This window comes from Eleutherodactylus coqui, chromosome 1 (genome assembly GCF_035609145.1).
Source record: "Eleutherodactylus coqui strain aEleCoq1 chromosome 1, aEleCoq1.hap1, whole genome shotgun sequence".
Lineage (NCBI taxonomy): Eukaryota > Metazoa > Chordata > Amphibia > Anura > Eleutherodactylidae > Eleutherodactylus > Eleutherodactylus coqui.
In genome coordinates, this window is record NC_089837.1 from 482,773,748 (window position 1) to 482,797,234 (window position 23,487).

The 23,487-nt window shown below is 44.0% G+C and overlaps 1 protein-coding gene across 1 annotated transcript in view; it reads right to left on the reverse strand.

Annotated features, from left to right (window-relative positions):
* Positions 1 to 9,275: 9,275 nt before the first annotated feature.
* The window catches only part of CACNB3 (calcium voltage-gated channel auxiliary subunit beta 3), an 87,805-nt gene continuing 73,593 nt past the window's right edge, over positions 9,276 to 23,487 (reverse strand). Inside the window, exons 8-13 of the mRNA XM_066594064.1 lie at positions 19,635 to 19,693; positions 17,045 to 17,154; positions 15,625 to 15,776; positions 13,803 to 13,898; positions 10,012 to 10,170; positions 9,276 to 9,786 (exon numbers count right to left, since the gene is read on the reverse strand). Coding sequence (XP_066450161.1) covers positions 9,472 to 9,786; positions 10,012 to 10,170; positions 13,803 to 13,898; positions 15,625 to 15,776; positions 17,045 to 17,154; positions 19,635 to 19,693 — 891 coding nt within the window. The 3' untranslated portion in view covers positions 9,276 to 9,471. The remainder of the gene's footprint in view (positions 9,787 to 10,011; positions 10,171 to 13,802; positions 13,899 to 15,624; positions 15,777 to 17,044; positions 17,155 to 19,634; positions 19,694 to 23,487) is intronic.

Consider the following 23,487-nt stretch of genomic DNA (forward strand, 5'->3'; position numbering starts at 1 on the left):
CAATATCAGAAGACGTCCGACAGGGTATTCTTACCGTCTATTGCCAGCCACTCCGCTGTCGGGGCCTCTCTGGCGCACACACATTAGCTTTAGCCAGCAGATGGCACCGTTGTAGAACAGCAAAAAGAGAAAGCCAACCTGATTCCAAAATTGGATTGGAAAGGGTTAAGCTACAGCGCCACCTATCGGCGACTTTTTAACTAAAATGTATTTTTATCATAAATAGTGAGTGCATCGTCTGAATTTCGTCTCATTTGGAACAGCATGACACCCTCCAGAGGCCTCTGAGTTCAGGAAGTGTAATTTCGCTAACCCTGTGTCCTATGTCTGGTTGAGAAAAGGTGTCTTGCTTGGAAGTAGCAGAACATTTTTGGTACCCCAACTCCTCTACCAGTGCGCCCTCTAGCCTAGAATATGAGACTCTTCATATCCAACTAGAGATACTCTACTCTTTGATTGTCTAATAAACAGATATACAGTTATTTTCTAAAGGAATGCAGGAGAATGTATGGCGGGTGTTATATAGTATCATCACTTCTAGTCAGTACAAGGGGAGTCCAACTCTTTCAGCTGTTGGCAGTTCTTTTTTGACAGAGTGCACTACATTGATTCACCGAATAAGTAAAGTATTTTCCGACTGATATGATCAGAATTCAGGTATTGATGGACATTACCTCTATATCATAAAGAGCAAGATACTCACTCTTAAAGGGGATGTTGTTCGGGACTCAAGGTTTGGCCTAGATTCCATCGGAACTCATACACCCAGCCCTATTTGGGCCAGTGTTCCACAGAGGTGCATGAGCCCTCTACTGTACCTCCACCTGTCTCCAATGCAGGTATTAACAGTTTATAAACAGTTGGATTCCATATGAATCGGGCAAAATAGCAAAACGGTGGCATGCTCCATAGTTCTATGTGCGTACAGAAATATCCTTCCATAGAAGGCTGTACACACAGCTCTGCGGTAGGTATGATCCCTTAGGCTAGCTTCACATAGGCGATCACGATTTTCTACGTCTTGTTCACACAGTAGCTGATTTCTAGCGCAATCACCGCAATGGGCGATCCACTGCAGATCAGCCTCGGAAAGCCTGCCTCCAAACCGGCACCGTTTGAAGCGGGTTTTATTGCGTATTTCTGTGTGGACTTCAACCTCTAATTGAGAAGATTAATTCCACAGTGGAAACGCCGATAAAATTGACATGCTGTGGAATTGAATTGTCTATTTTCACACGGTTTGGTGCGGATTATTTCCGCAGCTTGTAGACGAGAAATGTCCTTCACTATGCTGCTACTGTAAATTCCGCCCTGTCTGGAGAACCTCTAAGGGCTTGTTCAAATTTTGCGGGCGTAATACACGGTGAATAGACCCCCTTGATCATGTTAAAAAATATGCCGCATGACCATCTTATTGCGTATTGAAATCAATAGGCGTGCGTAAATGTACATGGCGTACACAGTAAACCTGTATATTTACTGCACGTATACGCACAAAATCAGCGTGATTTTGGATGTGTTTCTTTTTTGCGCAAACATGCAGTGCATTTGCACACACAAGTAGATGCTGGAGCAGGCGAAATACGCGAACAAGCCCTAAGGCACCTTTCACATGGGATGGAATGTTCAGGATTATGTAAATATACTTTAGAGCAGAAAGTATCTTTGTTGCCCCTAGCAACCAATAACAGCGCAACTTTCATTAAAAAAAAAAAAAGAACTCCAAGAAAAGAAAAAAAAAAGCTGAGATGTGATTGGCTGCTAAGGGCATTGCTTTCAAACATTTTCACAAAAGTCTCCCACTGTGAATACGGATGTGTAAACACTCGGTCTCATTTATCAAAACTGTCTGACAGTAAAGGTAAATTTACACGGGACAACTATCGGCGGAATAGTCGCTTCATAGCGCGAATGTAAGCAAAAGTAGTTCCGTGTAAACATGGCCACCAAGTGGGTGATGTACAAGACTTTGTTCACTAGTCACTTCGTTTCAACTCAACTAAAAATAGTCACTTGTTGATTAATTATCGTCTGGAGTAAACAAATATAATTGGTGTTTTCAACAACTAGCCAACAACTTTGCAGGGAGGTGTGCGCTTGTCCCCCACTCAATGCTGATTGGCTCCCGCCTTTTTTGAATATTTTGCCCTCCCACTGAACATTTATTGGTTGCTGAAAACACATAAATACGTGCGAGTGATCCTCGACTGAACAGTCCCCGCTGGTCTTTGAAAGAACACTCGTTGCTGCTAGCCGTCAATGGGCATGCATTGGGGAGGGATCGAAAGTTCAAATACACACCCGCCAAAGAACCTCACGCCTCCTAACTAGTAGATGACCAGATGATCATTATCCCATGGAGAGCCACCATAAGACTGCTTATGTTGTCCAGCCTGAGGATCTTAGCCTAGTATCGCGCTCGCCCATGTGAATGTAGGGAGTGATCTTGACTAGAGATGAGCGAGTATACTCACTAAGGCACATTACTCGAGCGAGTAGTGCCTTAGCCGAGTATCTCCCCGCTCGTCTCTAAAGATTCGGGGGCCGGCGGGGGGCGGGGAGCAACGGGGGAGAGCGTGGAGGAACGGAGGGGAGATCTCTCTCTCCCTCTCTCCCCCGCGCCGGCCCCCGAATCTTTAGAGACGAGCGGAGAGATACTCGGCTAAGGCACTACTCGCTCGAGTAATGTGCCTTAGCGAGTATACTCGCTCATCTCTAATCTTGACCAATGAGCATTCTCTCCATTGGAAAAAAAAAAAGTTATTTCACATGTTCTGTAACATGTACAAAAACCATCAGAGGCAACCTATTCCTAAGGGCTCCTTCAAACACTAGTATTTTTTATCAGTATTTTGTAAGCAAAAACCAGAACTGGGTCTAAAATATGGAAGGAATGCAAATCTTTCCATTATGCCTTCCCTCTGTACGTTCCACTTCTGGTTATGGTTCACACGATACTGATGAAACATACGTCCGTGTAAAGGAGCCCTCGTCTTTGTAATGTTAGTGTAGGGACTTGCAGGCCAACGATGACCCTTGACATGGATTGCAAACTTAGGGCTTCTTCAGATGGGCGTATGCTCAACTACGCTCGCGGCTGTTAACTATCTGTTCTGAGAGCGGCACTTAAATGTCCCGATTGGGAATGCGATAACATTGGCAAGCTGTGGGATGTTTATTTCCGTACAGGTTTGGTGCGGATTGAGAATTTAAAAAGTCATGATTTTTTGAAAGCGGGAATACCAGAACTGCAGAATGTGACCTGGATGCAGGCACATCAATGACCCGTGTTCATGAAGGGGTTAAACAGCATGGCTTCTTCCTATGACTACTGCTCTGTCTATAAGTTCTGTCTCAACTCACTCTCACAGATTGCCTGTGTGCTGAGGGATGGAGACAGAATTCAAGAGACTGAGTGAGGTAAGAGAGGAATAAGAAGAAAGAGCTGCGTTATCACTGCTCGGCGGGGCTAGGAGGGAGGAGCCATGTTATCACTGCTCTGCAGGGGCTAGGAGGGAGGAGCCATGTTATCACTGCTCTGCAGGGGCTAGGAGGGAGGAGCCGCGTTATCACTGCAGGATCTAGAAGGGAGGAGCCACATTATCGCTGCTCTGTGGGGTCTAGGACGGAGGTGCCGCGTTATCACTGCAGGATCGAGAAGGGAGGAGCCACATTATCGCTGCTCTGCGGGGTCTAGGAGGGAGGAGCCATGTTATCCCTGCTCTGCGGGGTCTATGATGGAAAAGCCGTGTTATCACTGCTCTGCAGGGGCTAGGAGGGAGGAGCCATGTTATCACTGCAGGATCTAGAAGGGAGGAGCTGCATTATTGCTGCTCTGCTGGGTCTACTAGGGAGGAGCCACGTTATCCCTGCTTTGCGGGGTCTAGGAAGGAGGAGCCGCGTTATCACTGCTCTGCGGTGGTTTAGGAGGGAGGAGCCACATTATCACTGTAGGATCTAAAAGGGAGGAGCCGCGATATCACTGTTCTGCGGGGGTCCCAATTTCTGATGAGCAGCAACCAGGGTGTCGCAAAAGACCAAGTTTCGCATCTCTGAAGAGGTCACCTGTATTTAGATCCACTGCATTAGCAGCAGGAGCCGAATTATCACTGCTCTGCGGGGTCTAGAAGGCAGGAGCCACATTATCACTGTTCTGCACTTGGCTGGACAGGAACAGACAGGGAAGGGGAGAGAACACTCAGAGTACAAGATGCAGGGACACTTTAGCACTTTATTCTTGCTAAAAATTGCATCTTATGGTCAGAAAAATCAGTTATGTAAAGAAGTGGAGAACATCTGATTGTCTGACTGCCGGTGATCACTGACTGCTACTAACGGTTCACAAAAATAAAATGTGAGAATGTATTTGTAATGTATTACTAATAATGGCATCCATGATATAGGAACATTCTAAGGGAATTTGTCAGCAACAGCTCACCCCTAAAACTAACTTTATTGGCCAGTAGGGAAAAAAAATTCAATCAAATCTAATGCCTTCTCTTATCACAGTGAGCCTACATACCTCTGCAATTAGGTTCCAAAATGATAGCTTGTCATATGCAAATAAGGAGAGAATAGTTATCTGGCCAAGTAGAGTCGCATTGATTTATAAGTTACCAGGCTAACCACATCATCATTCTGTGGCTGGACAGCGTTTACTGTATAATGGGAGATTTGACAACCTGCCTATCAAGAGAAAAAGGATGTGGTTAGCTTGGCAGATCATAAATCAACACGACTCTTCTTGGCCATAGGACTCTTCTCTCCTCATTTGCAAGCTATAACTTTGAACCCAAATTGCAGAGGTACATGGGCTCATTAGCAAATGAAAGAGCAATAAAAGTGATCGATTTTTCAATCCCCATTGGCTAGCAAAGGTAAGGGCCTTTTGCACGCTACAGTTATCGCTTAAACAACCTCACAACTGAAATTTTTGAAAAAAATTACAGGTGCAGATAATGGCTCTAATCTTTTGCATTTTCCTCCAGGAGTTGTTTGCTCAGCTGGGCGTGTGTTTATGCAATGGTTAACGCTTAAACACATGCCCAGCTGAGCAAACATCTGACCAGCAGATTCCATGGTTGTCATCCTGGCATAGTCAACAGTGTACTCATTATGTATGCAAAGCAGACACAATCAGCGCACTGTTAAGAAAGTCTTTTGAACAACCAAGGGATGGTTTTTATGCAGCCTAAAAACCAGCTCTTAACGCCAATTGAACAAATAGTGCACGACTGCCTACGGTTACATTTAACGATTATCACTCACTTCTGGCTGTTTAACCGAATTTTGAGCGATAATCGTTGCGTGTAAAGGGGCCTTAAATTCTAGCGGTGAGATGTTGGTGACAGGTTCCCTTTAAAGTGAAAGCCCACCCATGACCTCATTTTGTTTTGGTAAAACATGTGATCTAACAACTAAGTGTGGCGCAGAGTGCTAAGGCAGTAGGAATGCAGTCCTTAGCTCTCGCTAAGGTTGCGAGTTCAATCCCCACATGGTTCAGGTAGCCGGCTCAAGGTTGACTCAGCCTTTCATCCTTCTGAGGTCGGTAAAATGAGTACCCAGCTTGGTGGTGGCAAATAAATAACAAAATTACCTAAAAGTGCTGTGGAATACGTTGGCGCTAGAGATGAGCGAACGTACTCGTTACGAGTACATACGCACCCAAGCACCGCCATTTTCGAGTACAGCAGTACTCGCGCGTAAAGATTCGGGGGGTGCCGTGGCGGCACGGGGGTAGCAGTGGGGAGTGGGGGGGAGAGGGAGAGACAGAGGGCTCCCCCCTGTTCCCCGCTGCTACCCCCCGCGCCGCCGCGCCTCTCCCCGCCCCACGGCGCCCCCCGAATCTTTACGCGCGAGTACTGAAGTACTCGAAAATGGCGGTACTCGGGTGCGTAAGTACTCATTACGAGTACGTTCGCTCATCTCTAGTTGGCGCTATACAAATAACTACATTTATTTTTTAAATGTATATAACTACGGATTCACCACATAGCCCTCCCACAATTTTCTTTATCAGATACAACCTTCATATGGTTTTGTATGAATTTGGAGGCATGAGGAGGTACAGTAAAGGGCTCATACCAAATGAGCTGTAACATAGACACGTGTAATAGCCGCCCTTGTTATCTCTTTGTCATTGGAGCTCCCACTATGTACTTGTCCCACGTAAGAGGAACGCGGCAGAATTTTGAATGTAATGTAGCTTTCTGACTGAATGAATAAGTTATTCAACTCTGCAGATTTTATCTATTTAAACATGTAAAATGGCATTTAATGGTGGACTTTTCCATTAAAGCTTCAGTTAGGACACATCTTTCTAGTTGGTACACTACACTACTGACATTCATAGTACTGCCAAGATGGACTGACAGAATACTTGAAATGTTTAGAAGATGAAACATTACAAGGACGTGTGTGCAGTCACTATAAACTATCCTGGTGTCCTGGGATCTGGTGATTACATCTTCAAGGAAGCTCTTTAGGTCTCATGCGGAGTTCTGTCTTAAAGGGGTTTTCCAGGGAAATAATATTGATGATGTATCCTCAGGATAGGTCATCAATAGTTGATCGGCTGCAGTCTGCAGCTCGGGAACCTTACCAATCAGTAGATCGGAAGCCCGCTGTCAGCGCCACAAAACAGTACTGTACAACGCAGAAGCGGATGCTCCGACCCCTATGTAGCGGATGCTCCAGCCCCTATGTAGCGGATGCTCCGACCCCTATGTAGTGGCCGACACTTGTAACCGCAGGCACAGCTCTCATTAAAACCAGTTACAGCAGCAGCTGCAGTTACGATTGCCGGCTGATACACAGTGGTTGGAGCAGAAGCTTCAACTCCGGCCCCTCTGTGTGTAGCGGTGCTGACAGCGGGCACCCTATCAGCCTGAGTTCCAAACGGCAGACCCCAGCTGATCAACTATTGATGACTAGAGATGAGCGAGCGTACTCGGATAAGCACTACTCGCTCGAGTAATTGGCTTTATCCGAGTATCGCTGTGCTCGGGTCTAAAGATTCGGGTGCCGGCACGGAGCAGGGAGCTGCAGGGGAGAGCGGGGAGGAATGGAGGTAAGATCTTTCTCTCCTTCTCTCCCGCCCGCTCTCCCCTGCTCCCCGCTGCGACTCACCTGTCAGCAGCAGCGGCACCCAAATCTTTAGACCCGAGCACAGCGATACTCGGATAAAGCCAATTACTCGAGCGAGTAGTGCTTATCCGAGTACGCTCGCTCATCTCTATTGATGACCTATTCTGAGCATAGGTGATCAATAGTATTTCCCTGGAAAACCCCTTTCCAAAGGGGACTATTATGAAAGTAGAAATTGCAAGCAGCATAAATGCAAGAAGAATGAACGTGTTTCAAGATATTTACAGACATGCAAGAAGTAACGGGCCAAGAAGGTGATGATCGGAGATGCCTCCAAATGAGTATATGGTAGAAGTTAAATAGTTGGCAGATTAAGCATGGTCCTGGAGCTTCAGGAACACACATCCTTACATGAAGTGCAAGAGCCACAGAATTATTTTAGGTGAAGTTTCCCAAAGAACTACCATCTAGTAGTTCGACCCGTTGGAGCTCTTACACACGGACATGTCACATCAGTCCTGTTACATCACAGTAATGATGTGTCCTTCTACAATGTCTGGGTGGGAAATGTACAAGCAAAGAGAACAGACCCAATTTAATTTAACCCACTGCAGTGAATGATGGACCTCAATAAGCTGCAGTTATGTGTATAAAAGGGGAGGGGGAACCTTCATCACTCTATGACGCCACATTATCATTTTAGTACTGCGCAGTTCCTGGAAACTAAGTATCTACAGTACCTACAACCATTCAATATTTGTTTCTAATCTATACGGACACAGGTTACCCCACTTCTGGGTGCTGTTTTGCTGCAGGAAGCAGACGGCTCCATATGTTGCACAGTGGTCCAGGTTGGTACTGCAGGTCGAGTTCTATTGAAATGAATGGGACTCGGCCTGCAGTATCAATTCGGGCCACTACAAAATGTACAGAGCTGTCTGCTTCCTGCAGCAAAACAGCTTAGAAGTGGGACCTTTTTACGGATTCAGACTGGCCCTTACACTTATCTGCATGCCTATTACTCCATATATTAATCTGAGCAGGTCTTATATATTCTAAAATACATGAAAAAAAAAAGAACAGTGCCAAGAGCTTCAGTCTAATGGTTATGGATTGCAATGTAGCAGTAACACTGTGCATTTGGCAGCTTCACTATTGAACTCCCACAAACACTAGTATGTAGTGCCTTATGTGTAAATGCTGATATTCTGTAAGATGGTCCTACAGACTATTGAGATGTCGGTGCTTGCTTCCTTCCTGAAAGCGCAGGCTGATATCGCTAGTACTGGCCATGCGGACTTCTATTTCTATGTTCCTCCAGCCACAAAGGCAACTGGTATACAATTTCCCCTTTAAGTTATGACTCCTTCTAAGGCAAGCTGCGTTTTTTCCCCTATAAATGTAGTCACCTCTCCTTCGAAAATAGTAAACTTGTGTTTTTCGATAAAGTATTATCTGGATAAGAAACTCAATAACTTTTCGAGATACAAAATGTTTGTTGAAGCATACCTGCTGTAAACAAGATCTGCGGGAGACGATCATACCTGAAGGGCAGTATATTATGGCAATACAACACAACGACCTGGCATACACCTGTAGGAGTACATTGGGCCCATGATTTTCAGACTGGCCTAGAAGAAGAGGTGGTCATCCCATCTCTTCACGGACTCAGTCTGAAAATTGGGTGTCTATAAAGATTTTTGCATGACCTGTCCTGTAAACTTTTTTTTTTGGGGGGTGGGGGGGTGGGGGGGGTGGGGGGGTTATGAATTCTATAGATCAGGGTATTCAAGCAGGTGTGTGATGTGAAGTGGATGCAACCCCTAAAAAGGTTTGTTTCTGGCCCAAACCATCCCCGACGGCCTCCACGGACTCTAAGCTTGTGATGCTTTCTCGGTATTCTTGGCCCACACTCACTGTATGTGGCCCTCGGCTTGTAAACTCTTGGACGCCACTGGTTAGAGGTGCTACAGTGTTTCGAAAATGCTTTAAAATGAATGCAATAAGGCCAACGGGATAGGATCTGGAATATTATCAGATTTAGTGGCTATTAGGATTGATTCTTAGATTCCAGCATATTACTGCCTCTGCCTGTAAACCGCCAGAACATGTTGTGTGTCTTGGCTCTGCTGTTTGCAGTATTAGATTGCAGCCAGGTCCTGCAGAAGTGCAACTACTTCTTAACAGCCCGTCTGCCATGACATTTTGCAGGCAGAAGATACCAAGCAAATGGCAGATGAGGAGCAGGCTGCTTTTCTCCATAGTGCATTCTTGACTCTTGCCGCTACCCTGGAATTTACACTTAGTGGCTGTGCCTCATGGCATGCACCGCCATGCAGGAATAGTGTGTGGATGTGTTATCAGGTGTGTGTAGAGAGACCCCGTTCAGTAGCTGTCTTTGGGCCAGGGACGGTTGCGCTGCCAGTTCCTGTCGTTGTGGTTCTGCTCAGAGTCTCGTTCCAGAAGACGATCCTGGGAGTCATGGCCATTCGTGTTGTGCAGTCCGCTGTTGTGTTGTCTATGAGGCTGATACAGGTCCTGGTAGGCGTCGGAGTATTCGTCCTCCATGTGGCGGGAACTCCTTTGGGAAGAGGCTGTCCAGGTTTTGCGGGAGGTTTCGCTGGCCTCATCTGACTGCATCAAGCTGTCTCGCTCTAATGGAGAGTGCTCGCTGGCTCGATCCGAAATAATTTGCTGGTTCTGTTGGGTGGGTTATAGAAATGTGAAATGCAGGTCGATCATAGTAATAAAGCATAAACATAGGAAGAATACGGGTAAAGCAGAGCAGAGGACATTGCTGGGTTATAAGATTAGTAAAAAGCATTCAGATTTCTCTAGGAGACCAATAGGATTGTGGTAATGTGAGCTATGGTGTGATGAGCATATATAATATAACAGTCCCCTATTGATTCAACAAGGATGTACCTGTAGGCCAGGAATGGCAGTAGGAGGAGTCATGAGATTTTGGCCAGTATGTGGGTGCAATGGGTGATGTGTGGCTTTCCAGTACACTTCCATGTACTCTGCAAGATGCTCACAAGCATCTTCTAGCTGATTCTCATCCAAAATCACATCAAACATTTCCTAAAGAAAGAAAATAATGATTAAAATAGTTATTATACATCAGTATTGTTACGTCCGAGCCAGACGCAGGACACCGCATCCGGATTGAATGTAATGTTACGTCCTTAAAGTATGAACATACACACCAGGTACAAACGTGAATAATACAAACTATCATATAGGATAACTTAAAAGTGGGGGAACTGGGAATCTGACCCTAACGTACAAGTGCAAGAAACCCTATCTAAAAGCAGAGTGCTCGCCCTGATAAGGGCAACCCCACATCAGGAACCTTCGGCAACCCTCCATTTGAAAACAGGGAATATGGCTGCAGCAGATGTTAGATGCATATATGGGAAGCTAGATGTTACACAAGCACATTTAGAGTAAAGGGCCATTTACACAGGATGTTCAAAAGAACATAATTGAGTGATAGTCCCGTGTAAATGCAAAAAACTTGTTTACTACTCGTTCATTTCTTGCTATCGCTGACATTCAGTCAGCATAAAAAAACATGGCTGGATTGCGGGCTTCTCGCTGTGTGTAAAAGCTCCTTGCTCAGTGCATTGCATAGAAGGTGAAGCTCTGAGCGAGAAGCTTGTGATCCAGCTCTGCACAAGCGCTAATGACCTCAGTGGTGACGTCGGCGCTCGCGCAATTGTTTAGACGACTCTCGTCCCATCTGAATGGCACATTAGATGTTACCGAAGTGCAAGGACCACAACTGTTCAGGAGATAAGAAGTAATGACACCCCAGATCACACTGACAACCAAACCAAGTGAGATACAAGACTGAAGCACAGCTGCCAACTTGACCAGAAACACCTTCCTACTAAGAGTATAACCGGTGCCTGTGTGAGGAGGAGCCGGAATAAATATGTCCAAACTAAAGCTGATTGGTAGGATAAACAGCTCCTAGACGAACAATCAATCCACACTGACAAAGAAGTGTCTCCATTGGCGCCCAGGATCGCCTGAGTTAGGGCTGATGCTGTCACGTCACCCCCAGTCCCGATCCTCCGACACGACGTTGAGCCATGATAGGCATGTAATATTACAAGGGATGCAAAATTAGCCAAAAAGCTATTAAAATAAAATTTAAAAAAAGTCATTGTGTGGTTTCGACGAACCGCCAGTGTAAGCCAATTTTCACTTACAATATCAAATATCTCAGTGTAGACAAACCAGAGTATATACCACCTCCAATGTATACTAGAGTATATACCACCTCCAATGGCTCTGATATGTAACTATATGTAGACAACAAATAGTATCACGTTTATATGCGAAGGATAACATGTATGCTGGACAATAATTAAAGCATAATGACATAGATAACCATAAAGGCCATCCGCCATCCACCTGACTGGTAAAGGATCCTGTTCTCTCCAGGGAGTTTGCCCGGCATGAGGTCTTCCTGATTCTAAGAATAGGACAGGATTAAAGCCCTGTAGCCACGATTGAACTATTAGTGTTTTGCATTTTTGTTTCCATATAATCAGCAAACACATTTAAATACAGAATAGATAAAAGAGCTTGGTCAGGATCCCCTGACAATACAACAAACCAAAGTCAAAGAATATCTAGGCCAAATACAGAGTCATGAAAACTATTTACTGCAAACCCATTAAAACATTTTGTAAAAAGCAACATAAAATGGTGACGATTCAGCATGAACTGGGACTCGCAGCCTGCGGCCGTTTTGTTCCTTTTTTTCTGCCTCTTTCCGAAGGTTTTACTTTTTTAGTGATAATATAGGTTTGCATATTATGTGTAACACAATGTGCAGCATAACAGACATTGGTGTAATAAGACAAGGTTGATTCTTCACCCTTTCATATTAAAAGGGTCGTCCAGTTGTAAACTAATGATGGCCTATACTAAAGCCCCATTTACACGCAACGATTATTGCTCAAAATTCGTTCAAACGATGGCTTTTGAGTGATAACTGTTGCAAATGCTTCCATCTTTCACTCTTCGGCTGAAAGATGATTTTTATGTGAGCATAAAATCCATCGTTCAGCCAGAGAGAGAGACGGCAGGGACCGCAAGCTATGTTTTCCATGGGAGCAGCTGATAACATTGTATTAAGCTGACAGCTCGAGGCAGCCCATGCAAAGACAAAATAGCTGAGTGCAAAATCCAGACCACATGCTGGGATTTGCAAACAGCTGCTGGAGGCTCATTTACATGCAAAAGGTAATAAAGTGCTAGTGGACATCATTGCCCATTAGTACTTCATGCAAAATGATCGCTAGAACTGTCAATCTTTCAATAGTTTGAAAGATTGTCTTTGCGTGTAAATGAGCCTTTAGGATATAACATCAACAGTAGATTGGCAGTTGTCCATCACCAAAAACTGCCACTGATTAGCTGTATTCTGGGCCAGTGCTCTAATGCACTGAGCTGATTTCTGCAGGAAGCACACAGCTCCATTCCCACTGCAGTGACCCATTTTGGTATTGTAAGCAAAGATCCCATTTAAATGAATGAGATCTTGGCCTGCAATACCAAGTCTGGCCACTGCAATGAGAACGGAGAGGTCTGCTTCCTGCATAAATCAGCTAAGTGCATGATGGCACCAACCTAGCACACAGCAGTTTGGCGGAGATCCCATGCGACAGACTCCTGTTAATGTATTATTGATGACCTATTCAGAGGATAGGCCATCATTAGTTTAGAAATGGACAACCCCTTTAAGTCTAAGTATGGCATCAGTTCCTTTTGTTAACGGTAATGTCATGATTAATAAGAAAGTCCTCTTAAAAAATGTAGGCAAACAATATTTAACCCCTTAGTGACAAAGCTTTTTTGTTTTTTTTTCTATTTTTGTTTTTTCCTTCCCCCTTTTAAAAAAATCACAACTCCCTTATTTATCCATCGGCGTCGCTGTATGAGGGCTTGTTTTTTGCATCCTGAGTTGTATTTTTCAATGGTACTATTTATTGTACCATATAATGTACTAAAAACCTTTAAACAGAATTGACAGCGGCATTTAAAGGGTTAACAGCCCCGCTCAGCCGCGCGGCTTGTTCTGAGTTCTGTACAATATCACTGCTTTTTCTTGCGGCGTCCCCCGAAGAATAGCGTGCACAGGAGACGGGGGGAGGAGTCTAGTTATACTGTGACTAGAACAGCGTGGCATGCAGCAGCCACCCTCCTGTATGATAGAGGGAGTGCATGCTATTGTTGTCAGAGTTTAGGTGGGGGGTGAATGTATTTAAGTGGGGCCACATAAGGGCACACTATAACCAAAAGTGGGGCCACACAAGGGGACACTATTACTTACGTGGGAGCATAGACAGTGGACACTGTACTTATGCAAGGTCATGAAAGGGGACAGCACTACCTGAATGGGACTATACAAGGGCACACTATTACCCAAGTGGAGCCACACAAGGGGACACTAAACATATGTGATACCACAGAAGGGGACACTATTACTACTATATCCTGAACCAAAATATATGGAAGGTGGTATAATAGAGAGAAAATTACATGACATGTTAAACCACACCCTCCTTTACCCCCAGATGGTATGTTCTAGTTAAAAAGGTGGCAACCCTAATTACAATCCACATTAATCTATTTTTTCTAGGCTCCACCTATAAGCAATATGTTAGTAACACCGGGCATGTCTCCTGTTCTCTTACCGGAGGGCACTGTATCAGTTTGTCGGCTGCCAGCATCTGGACATTGAGGTGTTTCACTTGAGACTTGCCCCTGGATTTGATTAGTCTCTGTAGCACCTGAAAGAAAGCAGCAGAGATTACTGAGGACAGAGAGCTTTCGTGCAGCTGCCTGGCACACGACTAAATGCATCAGTTGTACTTCTCTTGTGTGCAAAAGGCAAATGTGAACTGTATCTCTTGTTCTCTATTCCAGAAGGCACTTTGCTGACACTTGAGCTATAAACTTAATAAACTGGTAATATTTGGGCATCTCTCCACTGGGGAGGAGCACGGACTGTTCCACATTACTAGGCGCATTATTTCCATCTTAAGATCCATTGCTTTGTGAGCAAACTTTTATTGTTGATCTGAGATGGTTCACGGTCTCCGAGAAGGAAAACCCGGATAAAGACAAGTATAAAAGATGTCAAGCAGAGTTCTACTGCAATTTGTGCAGCAAGATTGGTTAAGTTCTCAATTGCTGTACTAACGCCTGGGCCAAACTGTGTGAGAAGACGACCTAAAAGGCAAATTAAAGGGGTTTTCCCATCATAGAAAGTGATGGACTATCGAAAAGGATCACTGGTCAAGACCCAACCCATTCCTGAGGAAGTAGAGCTGCACAACTGCTGATGAAAGGGCCACTGCTAATCCTGCAGCCTGATTGGCCACTGCCCAATCCAAACGTGATGGCATGTTCTAAAGATATGTTATCAATTTCTGTGATGGAAACTTCCCTTAAAGGGGTTGTCCAGTTACAGGCCAACATTCCCTTTACATGTCCAACGGTTCTAAAGAAAGAAAAGAAGCTGCACTTACCTGTCCATCTGCTCAGCAATCAGGAAACTATGACCCCAACAATCTCCTGGTGTTTGTTGTGGCGAAGGATATCACCCGGTGTCACCTGACCACTGCAGCCAATCAGAGGCTGCAGAGCCATCCTTCTGAGTTCCTGGCATCAGTGCTCACAAGACGCCAGGAGTCTAGAACACTGACGCTGTAGCTTCTGATTGGCTGCAGCAGTCAGGTGACATCATACTCCACAACAAACGCTGAGGAGATCAGCGAGGCCGCAGTACTGAATCAAGGGGTCTAAGGATAAGTAAGTAAGCACCTTTTGTTATTTTAGCACCCTCGGACCTGTACAAGGAATGTTGTCTGGTAACCGGACAACCCCTTTAAGACAGGATGTACACAACACACTACATCACTGCAAAACTACTGCAATAACTTTAGTATTAATGGGGGTCAGAAACGCTATCTTTTCTCCTCAGGGAGAGCAACTATACTATAAACTAAATGAGGAGACTCAAATGGCCATGCACGCTCCTCTGGGTAATATGCAAATAAGGAAGATGGAAAAAAAGAAACTTTCCCCAAAGTAAAAGTTTTCTCACTTCCCCCTGCCAAGTGTGCACTTGTTTATATATTTGCAAAGGAAGCAGAGAGTGCCCCCCGAGTTACCTCTTCATGCACCATTCTGCCCTCCTCTAGCATGAAGTCACTGTGAGGAAATCAGAAGCCGCACTAGGTAGACAATGCCAAGAGGGAGCAGAGTCCAAGAAGTCCTGCTCTCTGCTTCTTCATGGTTTTGGTGCGGAAGACAGAAACGGCTCCTTTGCTCTCTATGAGCTGGCAGAGCCCAGCGTACAAGAGCGCTGGTGCCCAATCAGTAACTTGGTGAGTCATTGCACCACATCTAGATGCCTTCTGCTGCAGCCTCGGTCACAGAGCTTACCCATGTGAGCTAAATAATACGCAGAATGAGATGGTAAAATACCAACTTAGTGACACCTTGGCTCACCTTGGGTGATGAAACTTTGACATACACAATGATGGGTGCCAGGGAAGTTTTGCTCAGTTGAGTAGGATGGTTGATTGTGTCCGCATCAAGGATAACTAGTTGGAGTGTCTTAGCCAACTCAAATATCCTCTCTATTTCACTTTGTACTTCAGCTGTAGAACAGAATATTGAACAGAATTAGGAATCACAAGAGAACTGAAGAGGATTTTCAGATTGTGATTATACTTAAAATCTATATCTAAATACAGAAAAAAATTCTGAAATAAATTTTAAAAAATGTCGGCCCTTTTAGCACTTTTTTTTGGTTATTTTTGTTCCTTATTGATTTGGTATAGAGTTATACTGTATACGTCACTCTTAAAAGGCTTCTACAAATATCATTTTGCTGTATCTGTTCAGTCTAACAAAAAAACATGATAAACAAAGAAAACTTTTCAACTGAACAGAGAAACAACAAGGTGACCATGAACCTCTGCCACTGCCGGGCACATCTAATGAAATCCATCATGCTTAAAGCTCCCTTCCTGAACTCAATATGAGCTGCAATACCAACTCAGGCCACTGTGCTATGGTCAGCACGATACGCTTCCTGCACTTTCCATAGTGACAACAAGGTGACCATGAACCTCTGATAGCTCTCTGCGGACGTGCACACTCAATGGGGCCAGGGGACTAAGCCACTGCCGGGCACATCTAATGAAATCCATCATGCTTGATGCTCCCTTCCCGAACTCAATAGGAGCTGCAATACCAACTCAGGCCACTGTGCTATGGTCAGCACAATATGCTTCCTGCACTTTCCATAGTGACAGTGGTGCCAATAATCAGCAGATAATCGGCGCAGATCCAAGCGCCGATCCCTCATTGATCATTTATCGATGAATTGTCCTGAGGACAGGTCACCAGTAGAAAAAATAAATCAAAAAGTCCCAGACAACCCCTTAAACGATGAACACTCACTTCAGACAACCAATGACAGAATATCATTGCTTGGAAAGAAGTCGGCCATGTTTAACATTTTAACTTTATTGTCAAATGAAAGATCGTTTGCCCAGGAACGATATTTCTTTGACAGAAAGATCTTTCATCCAATGTCACTAAACATGTATGGCCAATTTGAACAACAGTAACAGCCAATATGGACTAAAGCATGTATGGCTGTGCTTGCAAAGCTATGGTTCACCGAATGGAGAATTGCTCACCCAACGGCTGCTCAACCGTCAAACTATCTAATTTGTATGGCCACCTTAATACTGAACGCTCTTCTGGCATCTGATAACAATTACCTTAGTGTTCCAACCTTTACACAGTTCCCCTATGCACTAAATTGTGGGCTTACAGCCGCAACATTTAGACCCCCACTATTCTACAGAACCCATTATGGCATCATCTTCTTCAATGAGAAAATGTTATTTCTCACCAATGCTGGAGCGAGTGCTTGATCGTTCGATGATGGCTCTCCTGCCTGGATTATTGAGTACAGAACGCTTGGCTAGAGATAAGTCAGCTGTGACTCTGGTAATGGAGATCCTGAAAATATATAATGAATACGGTTTGCAGATCCCTTAGTTGTCTACATTTCAACATATGTATAGCCTTATGAATACTAATGACATGAATGCTGGAAACAAAATCTCCTCATGGTACAGTATTAATCTATTTGTACCACTGTGATGGAAAGGTAACATGACTACATACATATGTACATATTTGGTGTCCAATGGGTCGTAGATTGGTTGTATTCTTTAAATGCTTTGAACTGGCTAAGGACTTTTATTGCAAAAAAAAGGGGTGGAGAATCGTATCATCCTGTTACAGTGCGCTTGCCCCAACTCAGGATCAGGGACCGGGGTGACGTAACTAACGGAATCCTCATGACGGTGCAGGCTTACTATAATTTTGTGGTTGGAGGCTGGCAGTGATACTTCTCCTCCTGTGTGGAGGCAGATTGGTTGGCTGAAGGGTGGGACATCCCAGCCAACCAATCGACACTGGTTTGTGTAAATTTATTCCAGCTAGTCCTCACAGAAGGCGCCAATTATTTACTTGGTCTGGTCTGACTTCTTGTTTGGTCACAGTATTAAATATCTGGTCTTGTCTGCGACTCCCTGTCAGATTGACCCCTGCCTGGCTGTAGACTTTAAGTCTTAACGTTTATCTGATCTGGTTTGCAGTTCCCTGTATGATCTGGATCTCAAGTTAGAGCTAAGTCTGCTGTTCATTAACTATAATATATGGGTTGTTTATCTCCTGGATAATTGTGGTTATTAAATTTGCTTAACATCGAACAGTTGCCACATTCCCTGCTGTCATCTAGGGAGAGCCAGGGTTGCTCATGATCCTGACGTGGGGCCGTCCTGAACAGGGCAATCGCCCTGCTTCTAGGTAGGACCTTCCGGCATCTGTGAGGTCAGAGTCAATTTCCCTTTATTTTGTAATATAATTTTTTGTGTTATCTATGTTTGTACTAGAGTATATATTCTCGTCCTTTCAGGACATTATTATTGTGTTCGGGTTAGACCTAACACATTCCCTGGAGAAATGTCATATTTGCCACCTAAATATAGTTTGTGCAGGAAAGGCAGATGGATACTGTTTGTGCAGACTGAATAATTCTCATCGCCTGATAGTAAGGGGGATTTCAAGAAGATGGACTGTTGAGTGTTCATGGTATTTGACCACTTACTACCCCATTGTCTAGTCTTAATCATGGAATTTCCTTAATGAAATAATGGGCAGTTCTGGAATCTGAGTCAGAGACTAGAACTATAGAACATGTTTGGATAATAGAAAAAGGTCCACACTTTGAGAGGCCAGCCAAGTCTGACCTGCTTCTTCCTAGCCTCTGGGAAACGAAGGCTTTAAGGACTGTAAGTTTTATGTCTTTTGCCTTTTCTCCCTTTCTTTTACAATAACAATTTCCTTACACTTATATGTAATTTTATGTTTAATCACTTTTTATTAAAGTGTGCATATATAATAAAATAAAACAGTAGCAAGTACGTCTCTCAGGACCATATAAATTGTATGAAACATTTAACCATAACATTTTCTTGTGTAGTTTCAAAACGTAGTTTAGTTTATGCATTTCTCCTTTTGATTTTATGATAAGTCAACTTTCATGTGGTATTGCTATAGGAAGGGGATAAAAACCCTATGACTTATGAGTAGAGATGAGCGAGTATACTCGCTAAGGCACATGACTCGAGCGAGTAGTGCCTTAGCCGAGTATCTCCCCGCTCGCCTCTAAAGATTCGGGGGCCGGCGTGGGTGACAGGTGAGTTGCGGCGGGCAGCGGGGGGGAGAGAGGGAGAGAGAGATCTCCCCTCCGTTCCTCCCCGCTCTCCCCCGCCCCCCGCTGCCCCCCGAATCTTTAGAGACGAGCGAGGAGATACTCGGCTAAGGCACTACTCGCTCGAGTAATGTGCCTTAGCGAGTATACTCGCTCATCTCTACTTATGAGTTCAACAATTCAAGCTTATACATTGTCTAATCTATGGATCCAGTTTACTAAGATTATTATAATGAAATAGGTATGTAATTTTATTTTGTCATCCTTTTTAACTTTTTCATAAGTGCTGCATCTATTTTTGTATTAAAGCTTAAAACTTTAATAAGCCTAGTCCTTGTTGTTCTGAACCTACAGCCTCAATAGTGTTAACCCTTCAACTGCTAGAGAGCAGCGAGTGAGTGTATTTGGGACTTCTGGATAGAAGTGGTGGCAACGTGAATCTGAGGGTGTATGCACTGTGTTGGGGTGCGATCTATGCTCAATTTGCAACCTGAGTAGAGGGTAAGTGCAAGATTGAATGAGTGAAAATAGATTAACCCCTTGCAGTCACACCCACCTCACATGCTGGGAAGTGTGTCTGACAATCATTTTTTCGATAATAGTGATCCTTGTATGAGAACAGCAACAATAAAAATACCTGCAAAATGGACATCTTGAGACACCCACTATAGATAATGTAAATTCCAACCTCGGAGCTGCAGAAATATTTTGATCTTACCTGCCATCAAATCTGTGCTTCATGAAGTCAAAGAGAGCTTTCTGCATCATGTCAGTCACCTACAGGCACAGAAAAGGTGAAAAAAAGGAACAATGAAGGACACAAGAAATGATCAGACATTCTGCAGAATGTAATCAGTATATTTATGGAGACTGCAGTGAAGTCTATGGGGCTGTGACAAGACTGCATTTAAATTTGTACAACATTTGGAAAGAAGTCAGGTTATAATAGTATTAATTTTTGTTCCATACACTGCGGCTGCCATTTGGCTCAAGAAGCTTGATTTTTTTTTTTGCATGTCCTTCCAGCTGCTAACTATTTCATTGCCATTCATCATAGGTTGAAATATTTACATTTAAAGGTGAACAGTTGAATGCTGATACTATCAACACGTTCTGGACATCTAAAGTATATGTATATCACTATTGCACAATTCTAATGGCAGTTGGAGGCCCAATGAAGGTGTAGAGCTTAACAGGATAGCATAGAGAGGCCCAGTACACTGCAGTACTTACCTATTGTAAAGCAAGAGATCACATGTTCAAGCCCTTCTACAGGACTACAAAATTTCAAGCTTCATAACATTTTTGAAGGTATATATAATACATTAAACAGTCAAACCCTCCTTTTCCTATTTTTTTTTGTAAAATATATAACCAATAAAAATATGAAATGTAGTAGATATCACTGCCTCCCAAAATGCCTGAACTAGTAATATCTATTTATTTATCCTGCCCGGTGAATGCAGTAAAAAGAAAATACGCAACAACAGCAGACTGGCAGGTTTTTGGTCATCTCACAAAAAGCTGAAAAATAAGTGATCAAAAAGTCGTATGCACCTCAGAATGGTAGCAAAGTAGTAAAACATGACAAAATCTCCATAAAGTAAAGATAATGGCAGTTTTACCGCGCAGTGAACGCTGTGAAAAATAAACTCAAAGAAACAATGGCAGAATTGCATTTTTTTCTTTTCCATTCTACCACACTTAAAAATGTTTTACTTTTTTTCCCCCGATACTTTATCTGGTACCATTGCTTCCATTTATACAGATCTCCATGGAGTCATCCTCCTCTCTTCCCATTTATGCAGATCTCCATGGACACATCCTCTCTGCCTTCATGTATGCAGATTAGAGATGAGCGAACACGTTCGGCCCCGCCCCTTTTTCGCCCGAACACCGAACTTTGCGAACACCTCGGTGTTCGGGCGAAAAAGTTCGGGGGCCGCCGTGGCAGCGCGGGGGGGGTGCGGCGGGGAGTGGGGGGGAGAGGGAGAGAGAGAGGGCTCCCCCCTGTTCCCCGCTACTGCCGCCCGCGCCGCCGCGCATCTCCCCGCCCCCCGGCGGCACCCGGACACTTACGCGCGAACACTCCAGTGTTCGCTAAAGCCGGTGTCCGGGTGCGGATGTGTCCGTTACGGACACGTTCGCTCATCTCTAATGCAGATCTTTAAGAACCCATCCTCCCTTCTTCCTCATTCATGAAGATCTTCATGCACCCATCCTTCCTACATCCCATTAATACAGATGGTCTCCATCCTTCTCTCCTTTCTTGTCATTCATGCAGAGTTCCATGGCAGATCTTTAAGGACTCATCCTCCCTATGTCCCATTCATGTAGACCTTCATGAACCCATCCTCCTTACTTCCATTTATAGAGATCTCCATAGAATCATCCTTCTTTCTTCCCATTCCTGCAGATCTCCATGGGCACATCCTCTCTGCCTCCATTTATGCAGATCGTCATGAACTCATCCTCCCTCATTCATGAAGACCTTCATTGACCCATCCTTCCTACATCCCATTTATGCAGATCTCCAGGGACGTATCCCCTGTATTTTGCATTCATGCAGATCTTTATGGATGAACTGCCTGTCTACTTATAGGTGCCTTACTAATAGGTGGTTAAATAATTCTAATCCATACTTTGCCACAATTTGACTAATTCTGGCAAATACTATTACATTGTCCAATCCCATTTTACCAGACAAGGCATAATGGAAACAACTAGATATAGCACTAATGATTAAAAGGTATTTCAGGGAACCCAATAAGTGGAGAAGTGAGTCTCCTGCTGGTGTCCCCCCAAAGCGGGTATTAGAATCTTCCTGGAAGAAGCCAACGGTTTGTATAATCATGTGTGGCGCAAGGACCGCAGAGTGGCGGCTTCTTGTCACTTATTATTATGGTCCTTGTGAATGAAGTCTGACTCAGCACATGTCTTCTATATCCAATTGCTTATTGAAGTTGGAGGAAACACAAAGCGGAGTAAGTGGCTCACGATAGATGACTTTCAATCAGTAAATTAACACAGTTACAAAGCCGAGCAGTTTTCACATTGCTTAAGAGAGAACTTCATTTCCCAGTACACTGTACCAAGCTCCTTCTCCTGCCAATTAAACTCTAGGGGTCCATCTGTAAGCACCCTACTGTGACAGAGATATAAACCACCTGATGGGCATCTGCTAGTTATGAGCTCCAGCCTTGAACTCATACGGAATCTTTTAACCTACGCACAACTGAAAATAAGGTGCCAGGATGCATTAACTCAGCTATAGGATATAAGACAGCTATAGGATATACAGAATGATATGAATGGCTGATGGTTGGAATGGTCTGAGTGGTGGGACCCCCATTTGTTTAGTCCTTTCCAGTCCAATTTGTGTCCTGTTTTTTCCTAGGAGGGCTTACTTTTTTTCTGCTGTTATACGACGGCGCTATACGCTGGCTAAAGCCAGTACTGCATGAGGTGACACGGTGGATAGACTCAGACAGCAGAGAGGCTGGCAATATACAGTAAGAGAACCCCAACGGATGTCTTCCAACATCACAGCTGTACAGCCTTAAATCATAATGTCTTTAGACGTCAGACAGTGGACTGGAAAGGGTTAATGATACAGAAGCTTTAAAGGGAACCAGTCCCGTCCCAACAGCACCATAAACTAAGTTATGGTGCTGTTAGGGGATGTTACAGAGAGTTGGGTGTGGTATTTGTTATACTCACCCGCTCTCTGGTTCCTGTGGTGCCTGCCATTGAAAATCATGCCGGAACTGCAAATCCGACTCTTTTCACAGTGCTGTGCCTGCGCTCTCCAACGGACTTGTATGGGAAAGTGTGCACTCGGTCCTATGAAAAGAGTCAGATTTGCAGTGCCGATGCGGTCTTTAGAGGGGGTCACCACAGGATCCTGAGGGAGTATAAAAAATACCTCACCCGACTCCCTTTCACGTCCCTTAATAGCACTATAACTTAGTTTACGGTGCTGTGGGGACGGGACAAGTCAGCTTTAAGTGAAATAGCCTTAGTGAAATAAATGACAGTTTTCATGGGATGACTATACAGTGGTGAATGTTTAAACTTCATCTTCGTGTGAAGAAGTTCTTCAAGCATATTTCCTAAAAATGTGGTCTACTACATTTTTGTCTAATCTAGGGGTATTATTTACAGGAGCACTGTCTATACGGCTGATACATAAACACTTTATGCGAAAACAGTGCAAATTTAAGTGAAAAAATGCATCACTTTTTAATATTTTCCATTGGCATAAATTACATAAGTTTTCATACGGTGTTTATCCTACTTTGCCATAAAATTGTATCACTGGGCATCTGCAAAGAGTCTTTAAAGTTTAAATGGTCAATGAGCTTTTAACAAACTTTGCATGAGTCAATAGTATAAGTGAATCTTTAGAATATATTTTATCAGAGACAAAGGCTTCCTCCACTTATTAGACCCTTCTCCTCCCCCTCCCACCGAAACGGTTCACTCTCTCTCTGAAATACGCATCTTGAGAACCCAGACAGACATTCAGCTCACTTAGGAATCAGATTACATGCTGCTCCTAAAAGTCTATG